The 14159-nt window shown below is 40.7% G+C and overlaps 2 protein-coding genes across 5 annotated transcripts in view; both read right to left on the bottom strand.

Annotated features, from left to right (window-relative positions):
- Positions 1 to 54: 54 nt before the first annotated feature.
- slc10a2 (solute carrier family 10 member 2) lies at positions 55 to 6486 on the bottom strand. The gene is made up of 6 exons (XM_061841110.1): positions 3312 to 6486; positions 2992 to 3110; positions 2708 to 2796; positions 2439 to 2614; positions 2154 to 2311; positions 55 to 632 (listed from the first exon to the last, which is right to left on the bottom strand). Exons 1-6 carry the CDS (start codon positions 3710 to 3712, stop codon positions 439 to 441), a joined length of 1137 nt encoding a protein of 378 aa, XP_061697094.1. The 5' UTR covers positions 3713 to 6486; the 3' UTR covers positions 55 to 438.
- The window catches only part of gtpbp8 (GTP binding protein 8 (putative)), a 42905-nt gene continuing 32086 nt past the window's right edge, over positions 3341 to 14159 (bottom strand). For 3 of the 4 annotated variants that reach the window (XR_009798083.1, XM_061841112.1, XM_061841113.1), the window contains one exon: positions 6604 to 6814. Coding sequence is in view for 3 of the 4 variants with exons in the window: in XM_061841112.1 (XP_061697096.1) it covers positions 6724 to 6814 (91 nt within the window). In the remaining variant the exon portion in view is untranslated. Of the gene's footprint in view, positions 3401 to 6603; positions 6815 to 14159 lie in introns of those variants that run through there. The other variant, XM_061841114.1, reaches the window with a different exon arrangement.

Genomic DNA, 14159 nt, shown 5'->3' with positions numbered 1-14159 from the left:
TCACCCCTAAACCCCCCCCCCCCCCCCAAAAAAAAAAAAAACATTAAAGTTTGGGACACAGGTTTATTTAACTATATGTGCAAACTGATTTTACTCATTTCGCTGAGTTTTAGTATATATACTGTATATGCTATATTTTGGCCTTCGCCACATTTGTGACTTATTACTACTGTGTGCTTGCAGCTGAGATCAGTCTTTATAATTAGCATACACTGATCACATCACCGCGACATTTTTTCTGAGAATGAAAAATGTACCTTGACAAAAACACTAACATTCACCATTCATTTGGGCCACCTGCTAATAAGAGGTTCCCTCAAAATTTCAAATACTGTAGACTTAAATTGTCCCTTGTCTGCAGTGTGGTGTGTTTTTCAGCAGTGTTCCCCTGCTTCTGGAGAACATTTTGTTAAATACAAAGTCATCAGAGGCATAATCTCAGAGCTGGGTGTTCTTGTCAAAATGATCAGCCTTGGCTTTATCAACACAATCCTCATTCAACTCAATAGCGGTGTTTTCCACATAATAGCGCTTCTCTTTTGGTCGTTCTGCATAGCCATCTTCTAATGAGGGAGAGTCACTGTCTGTTTCAACTGATCCCAGGCCACATGACTTTTTATACACTTGGTATCCTGTGGAGTAAAATGCAATTATTTTGAACCTCAACATCTTTTCAGTTACCTGACATTTATCCACGGGGTCACTATAAACTTGAAGACTAAGGTTGTAAAATGTGTAATGGATACTTCTAAAACTGTAACCAAAGAGGGGGATTATCTTTTGAATTTTCCATTAAAGACAATAATGTTTCTCAGTAAAATGGTGTATAATCCTTCCCTCACTCCCTTCCAGTCATGACATTTAATTGTTTTCCTAGTCTCACATATGTAAAAAAATACTGCTCAAGCCAGGAACAGAGAAGGTATTTTCCTATATCTTTTGATGACACATTTTATTGTCATGAACCTTGATCATTGTCCTTGGTTTCACTGTAACTGAATGGCCTACCATATGCGCTGCATTTTTTGTAATTTTATGTTACAGCTACAGAACTGACCAGTGATCACCGTATTAGGGACATGCTGTTTTCCCATTTTTTAATTGTGTGTTCTATATTGCCAGCACGGTGGAGCAGCTACAGAGTGTTGGCCTCACGTTTCTGAGGACTGGGGTTCAAATCCTGGCCCCGCTTGTGTGGAGTTTGCATGTTTTCCCTGTGCCTGTGTGGGTTTTCTCCGGTTTCCTCCCACATCCCAAACACATGCACTAATTGGACACTCTAAACTGTCCCGAGGTATGATTGTGATTTTGAACGTTATATGACTGCATGTGGCCTGAAACTGTTTGGCAACCAGTTCAGGGTGTACCCTGCCTCCTGCCCATTGGCAGCTGGGATAGGCTCTAGTACTCCCGCAACCCTTGTGAAGATAAGCGGCTAAGGAAATGGATGGATGTTTTATATTTAGTACAGAGTAATTATGTGTGCATAAATAAACACCTTGCCTATTCTTCATAGTGTGAGATTTCTCTTCCCTGCTCAACCTTTGTCCAGAAGAACGGGCAGTTTCTAATGAACCATTTCAACACCTGTGAATGGTCTTGGCTGGCATAATTCAAATTATTTCATTGGCCTATGGGTTAGTCATTACTGACCCTATTAGCTTTACCTGAAGAAGAAAAAAAAACGGCAAATATAATGGACAAGACAAAAAAATTTAGACTCCAATTGTAACTAAAATAACATATCCAATGCTTCGAGAGTATTGTAGTTTTCCTTCTATGCAAGTTGTTCGCAGGCCATTTTTTCATATAAAGGTGGTACCATATGTAAAAATTGTTAATATTGTGTATTGTCTAAAAAACAAAAAATTACATTTCTACCACCAAATCCCAACTTCTACCTGTGGAGCCACTCAAAGGATGTCCCCTCACAATTCAAATCGATTACTTGCTCAAAGAGACAGATTAATTTAAAGGTAGGGCTTGCCTCACACATTGCTCTAAAACAAGTTGTTGACAAAAGCTGAAGCTTGTTAGGATGTATGCACCCATTTTTGGTTAATGTTGACTCATTAACATCATGACTCTAAAAGAAACAAAACACTGCATCACAAATTCACTTGCATTAACATCTAGTCTAGCCCGGAACTCACCTCCTACAAAGAGAACAGCCACCACCAGTTGAAAGATGCTGTAGATAAGGGGGAATGCAAACATGACCTCCAGTTCAGCGGGACTGAAGGAGAGCTGGACAATGGTGCTACACAACTGAGAGTTCTGAAAACCAGTTTCTAAAGCAATTGTTCGACACCTATAAAAAAAATACAAATAAAATCAGTGCAACAGAAATACAGCAGACAACCTGAAGATTTGACAACATATTTTTCACCACTCTGGCCATATTTAGAAACAGTTTGTCATGTTACTTAACACCTTACCTGTACCATGGTTGACCCACACAGCGGGCTAGAAGGAAACCCAGGCCAAAACCAATAAAGGGGTAGATAGTTCCGATTATCCAAAGGGAAGGGGCAATGGTCCAGGAAGACTGGTAAAGAATTCCACCAACCACAGCAATGATGATAATGAGACCAAAGCCAGTAATGGACCCAACCTGGACAGAACACACATACACACAAACATACAGAAAATACCAATTTGTAGATTTGAATGGGTACGAAGACATTAGCACAATGCAAATTCGTACCTTGAGGATCTTTTTAGCCAAGTGGGGCCATTTACGTTTAACATACATTCCAACACCAATTGGGACAAGGAGTGCCACAAGCGTGATACCTGAGGAAAGCCAAATTGGATGTCTTTTAATTCCTCCTACTCACTCTCAGACCGAAAAATAAGACAAGCCTGACAACATAAACAAAGAGAATTAAATTAACACAATTTCAATGTCTTTTTGAAATTAAAAAAAAAAACTCAAAAGGATTAAGATCTGTCTGCCAGGAATCAAAACCTATTGTACAGTATATTTACCAATACTGTCGTATGGGATTTGGATGGTGTCTGTAGAAGTCCAGATAGAGGTGTATATGATAAGACATAGTGGCATCATTCCCAAAGCCACAATGGAGGAGCAGGCTGTCATACTGATACTGAAGAGATGGAAATTATCAGCTACAAGCTTTTCTTATTACATTTTACTGTAGAAACTCAAAAGGGTGAATGTGATTGCTTTTTGGCTGGTAATCAATGTGATGACAACAGGATCACACGTTCATAATACCGCGCAGTAATGAATTACTTTTAGCCAACATATCTCTAATGCACAAGCAAGTAAGTAAGCAGCTGCTTACCTTAGGTCCATGTCTCCATCTAGCCAGTAGCAAATAATATTGGAACCGGAGCCTCCAGGACAGCAACCCATGATAATTATGACAATGGCCTGAACAGGTAACACATTGAAAGCAATTGACAAGGCAAAGGCGGTAAAAGGCATAATGCCAAATTGGCAGAGAAAACCAATAATGATGCCCCATGGTCTCTTCACGTGTCCCCAAAGTTTTTGGGCATCCACAGTGCAACCCATGGAAAACATGACCATAGCGAGCATGATAGTGAGCACAGTGCTCAATACTAGACCCAGCAATGCATTAAAGTCACTGGTTGGAACAAGGCAGTTAGCACCAGAGCAGATGGTGGATTCTGAGAGGCAGACAGCAGGAGGTTCAGCAGTTGTTCCCATGACGGTAGACATATTGGAAATTTGACGGCAGAAGATAATTATCTGTGCCCAGTCAACTTTGAGAGACAACTGAATGCGTGTCCTCGATAGCCCATAGTTCCGGGATTTTAGTGAAGTGGATCATTTCCTGTTCTCTAAACTATCCAATAAGATGATGGTGACCAAATAGCCCGGCCCACTACTCTTTATCCCCTGCTGGCAACTGCCAAATAATAGTAGGAAAAAGAATTGCGTGGGAAAAAAATTAACCATTGTTAAATTTTATGGGGTCGGTGTTCAAAGCACGTGCACATAAAATAATCATTTTTTAAAATGTGATTGCACCGTCATTCTTTAAAATGCTCTTTGGCCTCTTAAAACTTTATTGACAGTTAAAGTATGAATTACAGTGTCCTCTGAAGAAATTATGCTTGCCCTCAATAAAGTACACATTATATAATATGCACAAACAAGGACCACATTAAAAAAGTGTTGTTAACTGATGTAAATGAAAGTAAAACACAAAATGCTGTGACATGACCAGTACATATCTGATTATAAACCTGACAATCATGGGATTAAGTATACTGTATATGCATTTCAGTAAAGAGGGTTCACACAGTGCATGGCTGGCCTACCAGGCATGTCACTGACTTCTGAGGTCTTGCGGAGGACTAATTTATCATACAGCACAGTATGTCCAACTGAATTAGTATTTTTGTTTTAACCATTGATTGAAAAAGATAACTTCATATTTAACAGGGGAAGTAAGCCAATTCTGTTGGCAGAGTTAAGCAAGGAGGTTATGAGAATACTCAAACCAAGTTAACATTGAGATGAGGGAAAGTCTGAATTATGCAATTCCAAAAAAGAAGAGAAATTGTGACTCACTCATTGGAGCCATACACTCAGTGAACATAACCTCAACCCTAGCAAGTTTTGCATGCTAAATTTGGATTTATTGGGCAGCTCCTTCTACCTGATGCAAACATAGCTTGTCAGTTTCAATACGATCCAATCAATATTGAGAGTCAACTAAATGTAAAAAGGATGTGATGGCCTTCCCAGTTTAATTTCTGATTAAATACTCTTGCTTATCAACAAATTTTGACATCTAATCTTCATAACATTCTCTGGCCGTATACTGTTTTGAGGGTTGTATAATGTGATGGTCTGAGGCACCTCATTGAAATCTCCTCTATTTCAAAATATCCTGAAGGAGGATGTTTGATTTTTCGGCAGCGCTATGATCCAAAACACACCATCAGGTCAACTTTTGAATGGCATGAAAAAAAAATGAAAACAAAAATGAAGGTTTAGAAGTGGCCAATCAAACGGTTATACTTATATAGCAGGTCAATTCAGATTTTTTTGCCCAGTGTGATGTATCAGATTTTTTTGCAATTATAGTGTCATATCCAAACCAGTTCTTGAGATATGCCAGATAAATGAGATTTGTGTCTGATGCGAATGCAATATGGACTCTCAAGTCGTGCTTTTTTTTAAACTATATGCCATCAAACATAATTGTTAAACAAAACAGACATGCCACAAAGGCAACAGCAGAAAAAGGAGCAGAAAACAGTCAATGCTGAAAATTAAAAAGGCTTTAGAAGTGATAAATATAATAAAAATGTTCTCTGCAGTTGCACAAAATCCTTGAAATTGCCATAAATGCCTCATGACAACACCGATGGGAAGGACCATATTTACTCACGAAAAGACAGCACCTCGTGTTAATGTGCATGAGTAATTCTATGTCCTGTTTTGTGCACATGCATGTGAAATCACTGATTCACTTTGACCAGTGTAGAAGTCACATTTTCGTTGTAATGTGAACAACTACATAAAAAGATTGGATCCAACAAAAAGCCCTTATTTACTCGAGGAACTCGTACAAAATGTGCATGTATGGATTCCCGTGAATAGCGTGACAAAGTGGTTAGTAAAATACTACATGCAAGTAGCTTCGTGTCTTATCTAATCTTGATCTAGCCCATCTAGGATTTATCTTTCGTTTTCCTCATAAGGGATGTTTTTAATTTGAACACTGTTCTGATATGTTTCATGTCATGGCCATTTTCTTTGGTAATCTGATTCTAGATATATGCTTAATCATATTCTAGTGAAGATAAACTTAGAGGAAACAAGCCCACTGTCTAATTACCTTTTATGAAGTGATAGCTATGCGAGGACAAAGGATTTTTTGTCAAATGACCTTGACCCTTTTAACACTACTTTCTATAAAAACTTATGACTGCAGTTAACTGCTGATTTTGACTTTTTTTATATTCCTAACTAGTAAAACTTTGATGGTTTGATCTGTGTCTTCATTTTTACATGGTGACAGGCTATAAAATCGAATACTGCAACTCAGTTTATAACACATTTCAAATTTATCTACCGTATTTTCCGCTCTATAAGACGCAGCGCATTATAAGGCACACCTTCCATGAACGGTCCATTTTAAAACTTTTTTCATATATAAAGCGCACCACATTATAAGGCGCATAGAATAGACGCTACAGTAGAGGCTGGGGTTACATTATCTATCCATTAGATGGAGCTGCATTAAAAGGCTCAATATTGATCAATATATAAGGCGCACTGGATTGTAAAGCGCACCGTCGGCTTTTGAGAAAATTAAAGGCTTTTAGGTGTGCCTTATAGTGCGGAAAATACGGTACATTGTTTGTAAATATGTTAATCATTTGTCCACACGTTTTAGCTGCGACATGAATCCTAACTTGGGACATTAAAGTCTGATAGATTCGATGTATTACATAAGATGCAGAAAATATTGATGATATGCAACTTTGTAGTGACAATAGGTGGCAGTAGCTCAGTCAATCAGGAAGGTTTGGGACTGTGAGGGTTGAAAAGTTTTGTTTTTTTCCAGATTCACAAAATGAAACCAAGCTGAGTATGTCTTCAAATTTTTACATTTATTATGATTTTTCTTTCTTGAGAGAGCACAAGAAAAACCTAAAAAAATATGTCAGATGAAACCAATAGCCAACTTTTCACACAAAGTGAGTGTATAATCAGCTATGAGAGGTGTCTGTTAACTGGGCATTTCCTGTTACATGAGCGATGAAACATCTCAGGAGGTAAATCCCTGAAAACTGGAGGGAACTGGAGAAAGAAAAAGAAAGAGTGGTCAGCCAAATTAAAATTTACATCACTAATTTTGGAACCAGTGATATAAATGGTGAAATATTGGACAGATGTATTGCATGTATTTGCATAATACTGTGTACAAGTGACCATATCAGGTATTCACTTCAGGGCTATTTTCTCCTGGATGCTTGAGCCAGAAATTGTGCGCAGTGCCACACTTTCCACTGTGTGATCATTATGCTGTCCCCTTAAATATCACTTCAGCATCTTCTGGCCATTTGTGTAAAATGTGGATGTTGCTTCTCATATCTGATCTTCCATATATTCTGCCGAAGACATAAGCAGGTTTCCTTTTGCGCACTCCAGAAGCTGCAATAAGTCTAGCGCTCTGGAAAGTTTTCATTTGCTCCCATGGGCCGTGTCTCGGATGGCTGCTGCTGGCGGCCCGGCAGCTGACTCGGCACGATGACGGACACCTGACCCATCGCTCATTGCTCAACGGCCGTAACATCATGACCATATCATGCTGGTAGATGGCAGAACATCAACATAAAATGTGATATTAATTTATAAATTTTCATGCAACGTGCTGCCAGCAGCATTTTCATTTCAAACATGCTGAATGGCTTCTTAGTAGTTTGTCTGAAAGCACGTCTTACAACAACTGCAGTCATCTTGATTTCTTGATGGGATTAAATATGGAATAATCTGTTTCCACCCAGTCGCACAACATTTGCAACAATGTTGAAACACAGTCTGGGCGGCACAGCGGCACAGCCATGGACCGTTCACCTCACAGTTCAGAGGACTGGGGTTCAAAGCCGAGGTTCACCTGTGTGGAGTTTCCGTGTTCTCCCCGTACCTGCGTGGGTTTTCTCCGGGCACTCTGGTTTCCTCCCACATGTGTACATCTATTAATTGGAGACTCTAAATTGCTCCTAGGTGTGATTGTGAGTGTGACTGTTGTCTGTCTCCATTCGGCTTGCTATTGCCTGGCAATCAGTTCAGGGTGTAACCTGCCTCCTGCCCGATGACAGCTGGGATTGGTTCCTGCACTCCCGTGACCCTCATGAGGATAAGCAGCTCAGGAAATGGATGGATGAATGGATGGAACTCAGTTTGCACATAAGGTGCACCACATTGTCAGGCGCCATGTCTAATGTGGGGTGTCGTCTATTTAGGACAATTTAAGACCTTTACGGTTGGGAAGATACATGAAAATACAGGAAAATATGTGAAAATATGGTAAATTTAAAAAAAAAAAACTCGGGAGACCAAAATCCGCGAATATGTGGAACCGCGAATGGTGAACCGCAAATGGGCAAGGGCACACTGTACTACTGTTAAAATCTGATTGCCAATCAAGTTATTTGGAAAAAAACTGGTTAGCAGTGTTGGACAGACAACATATCTGAGACAGACAATCGGATCAGTGATTGGTTATTATTTTTTTTAAGATCACTCATTGGTCCCAAGAATCCCGATTGTGTAAAGCCATCATTTATCCATTCACAAGATGGAGCAATGTGTCAATGTTTCAGTTACTTGTTCAATTACTGTATGTACTCATGTACACTAGGTTGAACACGAAAGAAGAAGAAAAGGATCTCTACAGGTTGGCCAGACAGAGGGATAGAGATGGAAAGATGTGCATCAGGTAAGGGTGATTAGGGATAGGGATGGAAATGTGTTGACTGGTGCCAGTAGTGTGCTAAATAGATGGAAAGAATACTTTGAGAAGTTGATGAATGAAGAAAATGAGAGAGCAGGAAGAGCTGCAGAGGCAAGTGTGAAGGACCAGGAAGTGGCAATGATTAGTAAGGGGGAAGTCAGAAAGGCACTATAAAGGATGAAAAATGGAAAGGCAGTGGCCGGTGGAGGTATGGAAGCAATTTGGAGGGATGGCTGTGGAGTTTTTGACCAACTTATTCAACAGAATACTAGCGGGTGAAAAGATGCCTGAAGAATGGAGGAAAAGTGTTGTAGTTCCCATTTTTAAGAACAAAGGCGGTGTTCAGAGTTGTGGGAATTATAGAGGAATAAAGTTGATGAGCCAAACAATGAAGTTATGGGAAAGAGTAGTGTATGCTAGACTCAGGACAGAAGTAAGTATCTGCGAGCAACAGTATGGTTTCATGCCTAGAAAGGGTACCACAGATGCATTGTTTGCCTTGAGAATGCTAGTGGAAAATTACAGAGAAGGTCAGAAGGAGCGACATTGTGTCCTTGTGGATCGAGAGAAAGCCGATGACAGAGTACCAAGCGAGGAACTGTGGTACTGCATGCATAAGTCTGGTGTGGCAGAGAAGTATGTTAAAATAGTACAGGACATGTATGATGGCAGCAGAACAATGGTGAGGTGTGCTTTAGGTGTGACAGAAGAATTTAAGGTGGAGGTGGGACTGCATAAGGGATCAGCTCTGAGCCCCTTCCTGTTTGCAGTGGTAATGGATAGGCTGACAGATGAGGTTAGACTGGAATCCCCTTGGACCATGATGTTCGCAGATGATATTGTGATATGGAGTTAAAGCAGGGAGCATGCAGAGGAACAATTAGAAAGATGGAGACATGCACTGGAAAGGAGAGGAATGAATATTAGCCGAAGTAAAACGTATGTGCGTGAATGACAAAAGTGGAGGGGGAAGAGTGAGGCTCCAGGGAGAAGAGATAGTGAGGGTGGAGGACTTCAAATATTTGGGGTCAACAATCCAGAGCAATGGTGAGTGTGGTAAGGAAGTGAAGAAACGGGTCCAAGCAGGTTGGAACAGCTGGAGGAGGTGTCTGGTGTGTTATGTGACAGAAGAGCCTCTGCAATGATGAAGGGCAAAGTTTACAAAACAGTGGTGAGGCTGGCCATGATGTGTGGATTAGAGACGGTGGCACTGAAGAAACAACAAGGAAGCAGAACTGGAGGTAGCAGAAATGAAGATGTTAAGGTTCTCGCTCGGAGTGAGCAGGTTGGATAGGATTAGAAATGAGCTCATTAGAGGGACAGCCAAAGTTGGATGTTTTGGAGACAAGATTCGAGAGAGCAGACTTCGATGGTTCTGACATGTTCAGAGGCAAGAGAGTGAGTATATTGGTGGAAGGGTGCTGACGATGGAGCTGCCAGGCAAAAGAGCGAGAGGAAGACCAAAGAGAAGGTTTATGGATGTGGTGAGGGAAGACATGAGGGCAGTTGGGGTTAGAGAGGAAGATGCAGAAGATAGGCTACGATGGCAAAAGATGACACACTTTGGCGACCCCTAACGGGACAAGCTGAAAGGAAAAGAAGAAGACTAATGTATTGTATACTGAATACCTTCGACAAAAGTATTCTATATATCTATTCAGGTCATGTTTTCTAGTCAGGCCAAACTAACATTGCAGTGTAAATAGTGTAAACCAGGGGTGCTCAATGTGTCGGTCAGTCAGTTTTGGTCGATCGTGTGACGGGGTGCCAAAAAAAAAAAAAAAAAGGCCAATGTTGGCCAATGTTCCCTCTAAACTGTGCGCGTGCACAATTGCGCACCACTGATGTGGTCTCTGCACAGATATGTGTTGCACAAAAAAAAAAAAAAAGCTAATTAAAACCCTACAGACCCTACAAACAACTATTCAGTTTGTGGCATTTTGCAATGTGATTCAATGAGTGAGAGATGACTTGTTGCTACATCCAATGCCACAATTTACATACGTACTGTAAAAAACTAAAAGGAAAAGTCACTGGGTTCTTTTAGGCGATGTTTAATCCGAGAGAACCCATGGGGTCACATATGACCCAACGTAATTAAGAGCCCACTGTATGAACATAATGACTAACCACAGTTAGTCTTTTTACCCTTAAAGCCCAACGTTTCACATGTGTCTGCATTAAATGCATTGTTTTTTTGGTAGTTAAGGCCCACTGGGTCATATGTAACCCATTTTCTAAACCGGAAGTAAATTAGTAAATTTTTCCAAATTTGATGTTTTTGTGATCCTTTGATTCTTATTGAATAATTTAGTGAGCATATAAAATTTTAAAAGAGGATTTGGATGTCTTGGGTTCTCTAGGATTAATGAACATTTCAGCAGCACATGGAACTTTCACTAACAACGACCTGCTGCTCGGCCACACACTCTCCTCCCTAGTTTACCTAACACCACCTCCCTCCGATCTTAAAGGGGTATACTCATAATTACAAATGTTACAGTACTTACATAGCCCATCAATGTGGTTTATAATGACAGCGTCCTTATGCACCCCCCGGTTCTGTCGGTAGATCCGGATAGGCTGGCTGCTTGAAAATGAGATCTTGGGGTAAAAAAAAAAAAGTCTGGGCACCCCTAATGTAAAACCACCGATCAGTGATTCCTAACCCTAAGCCTGAATGCACTCATGTACTATATTCTGAATATTTTCAACAAATGCATTCTCTATTAAGGTCATGGATTCTCGTCTGGTGAAACTAACATGAGATCACAGAAATAATGGGTACTAACTGACTGTAATTAAATTACTTTATTGTAGTGAAATTACTTCACGCACATACACGCGCACACACACACACACACACACACCAAAAATTAGAGCATGTATCGACAGAATGTTGGCATATTTACGTAAAGCATACCTGCTAGAACTAACTTGCTAGGTCACAAAACATTTTGTTGTCTGCTTGCAAGGCATTCTATGTTAAAAGTATGTGACTGTACCTCAAACAATCCAGAAGCATGTGTGAAGGACCAGAAAGTGTCAATGATTAGTAAGGGGAAAATTGGGCACGAAAGAGGATGAAAAATGGAAAGGCAGTTGGTACTGATGACATACCTGTGGAAGTATTCAAGCAATTTGGAGAGGTGGCCATGGAGTTTTTGACCAACTTATTCAACAGAATACTAGCAGGTGAGAAAATGCCTGAAGAATGGAGGAAAAGTGTCATTGTTCCCACTTTTAAGACAAAGGCATTTTGCAGAGCTGTGGTAACTATTGAGGAATAAGTTGATGAGCCACACAGTGAAGTTATGGGAAAGAGTAGTGGAAGCTAGACTCAGGACAGAAGTAAGTACAGTGAAGAAAATAAGTATTTGAACACCCTGCTATATTGCAAGTTCTCCCACATAGAAATCATGGAGGGGTCTGAAATTTTCATTGTAGGTAGGTGCATGTTCACTGTGAGAGAGTTAATTTAAAAAGAAAAATCCAGAAATCCCAATGTATGATTTTTTTTAACGATTTATTTGTGTGACACAGCTGCAAATAAGTATTTAAACTTGTCCATCAGCTAGAATTCTGACCCTCAAAGACCTGTTAGAGATAATCTAAAAAGAAGAATCCAGAAATCACAATGTATGATTTTTTTAACAATTTATTTGTGTGATATAGCTGCAAATAAGTATTTACACCTATCAACTCGAATTCTGACCCTCAAAAACCTGTTAGTCCACCTCCATTCCATGTATTATCCTAAATCAGATACACCTTTGTGAGGTCGTGAGCTGCATAAAGACACCTGTCCACCCCATACAATCAGTAAAACACAAGTAACATGGCCAAGACCAAAGAGCTGTCCACACCAGAGACAAAATTGTACAACTCCACATGGCTGTAAATGGCTACAGAGAAATTGCTAAGCAGCTTGGTGAAAAAAGCTCAACTGTTGGAGTCCTCATTATAAAATTTAAGAAGCTAAACATGACGGTCAATCTCAGTCTGAGTAGAACCCCATGCAAGAAACCACCTCGTGGGGTCTCAATGATCCTTGGAAAGGTGAGGAACCAGCCAGGGACTACACGACAGAATTTGGTCAATGACCTGAAAAGAGCTGGGACCACCGTTTCCAAGGTGACTGTTGGTGATACAGTAAGACGTCATGGTTTGAAATCACGCATGGCACGGAAGGCATTCCTCCTTAAACTAGCACATGTCAAGGCCCATCTTAAATTTGCCAATGACCATTTGGATGATACAGATAAGTCATGAGAGAATGTTTTGTGGTCAGATGAGACCAAAATTGAACTTTTTGGTCATAATTTCACTAACCGTGTTTGGAGGAAGACAAATGGTGAGTTACCTCCCAAGAACACCAACTGTGAAGCATGTGGGGTGGGAGCATCATGCTTTGACGGTGTTTTTCTGCACATGGGACAGGATGACTGCACTGTATTAAGGAGAAGATGACCCCGGCCATGTATTGTGAGATTTTGGGAAACAACCTCTTTCTTTCAGTCAGAGCATTGAAGATGGGTCTTGGCTGGGTCTTTCAACATGACAATGACCCGAAGCGCACAGCCAGGAAAACCAAGGAGTGTCTCCGTAAGAAGCATATCAAGGTTCTGGCGTGGCCTAGCCAGTCTCCAGACCTAAACCCAATAGAAAATCTTTGGAGGGAGCTGAAAGTCCGCATTTCTCAGCGACAGCCTAGAAATCTGTCTAATCTAGAGAAGATCTGTGTGGAGGAGTGGGCCAAAATCCCTCTGCAGTGTGTGCAAATCTGGTGAACAACTACAGGAAACGTTTGACCTCTGTATTGCAAACAAAGGCTACTGTACCAAATATTAAGATTGTTTTTCTCAGGTGTTCAAATACTTATTTGCAACTGTATCACACAAATAAATCGTTAAAAAAATCATACATTGTGATTTCTAGATTCTCTCTCTCACAATGGACATGCACCTACGATGAAAATTTCAGACCCCTCCATGATTTCCAAGTGGGAGAACTTGCAATATTGCCAGGTGTTCAAATACTTATTTTCTTCACTGTATCTGTTAGCAACATGCGTTAATGAGAAGGATGGAGGGGGAAGGCTGCAGGGAGAAGAGATAGTGAGGGTGGATGATTTCAAATATTGGAGTCAACAATCCAGAGCAGAACTGGAGGTGGCAGAATTAAAGATGATGAGGTTCTCTCCAGGAGTGACCAGGTTGGATAGGATTAGAAATTAGCTCATTAGAGGGACAGCCAAAGTTAGATGTTTTGGAGACAAGGTTCGAGAGAGCAAACTTCAATGGTATGGACATGTCCAGAGGCGAGAGAGAGAGAGTATATTGGTAGATGGGTGCTGAGGATGGAGCTGCTTGACACAATGCTGACGTGGTATTGTAACTATTCTTCCATTTTCTTAGCCCCTTTTCCTCACAAGGGTCGCGGGAGTGCTGGAGCCTATCCCAGCAGTGAACGGGCAGGAAGCGGGGTACACCCTGAACTGGTTGCTAGCCAATCGCGGGGCACATAGACACAAACAACCGCACTCACAATCACACACCTGGGCAATTTAGAGTGTCCAATTAATGTTGCACGTTTTTGTTGTATGGGAGGAAACCGGCGTGCCGGAGTAAACCCACACAGAGGGCCGGGATTGAACCCGGCCGGGTTCTCAAAAGTTTGAGGCTAACG

The sequence above is a fragment of the Syngnathoides biaculeatus genome, chromosome 14 (genome assembly GCF_019802595.1).
Source record: "Syngnathoides biaculeatus isolate LvHL_M chromosome 14, ASM1980259v1, whole genome shotgun sequence".
Lineage (NCBI taxonomy): Eukaryota > Metazoa > Chordata > Actinopteri > Syngnathiformes > Syngnathidae > Syngnathoides > Syngnathoides biaculeatus.
This window is presented reverse-complemented; position numbering and strand designations above follow the sequence as displayed.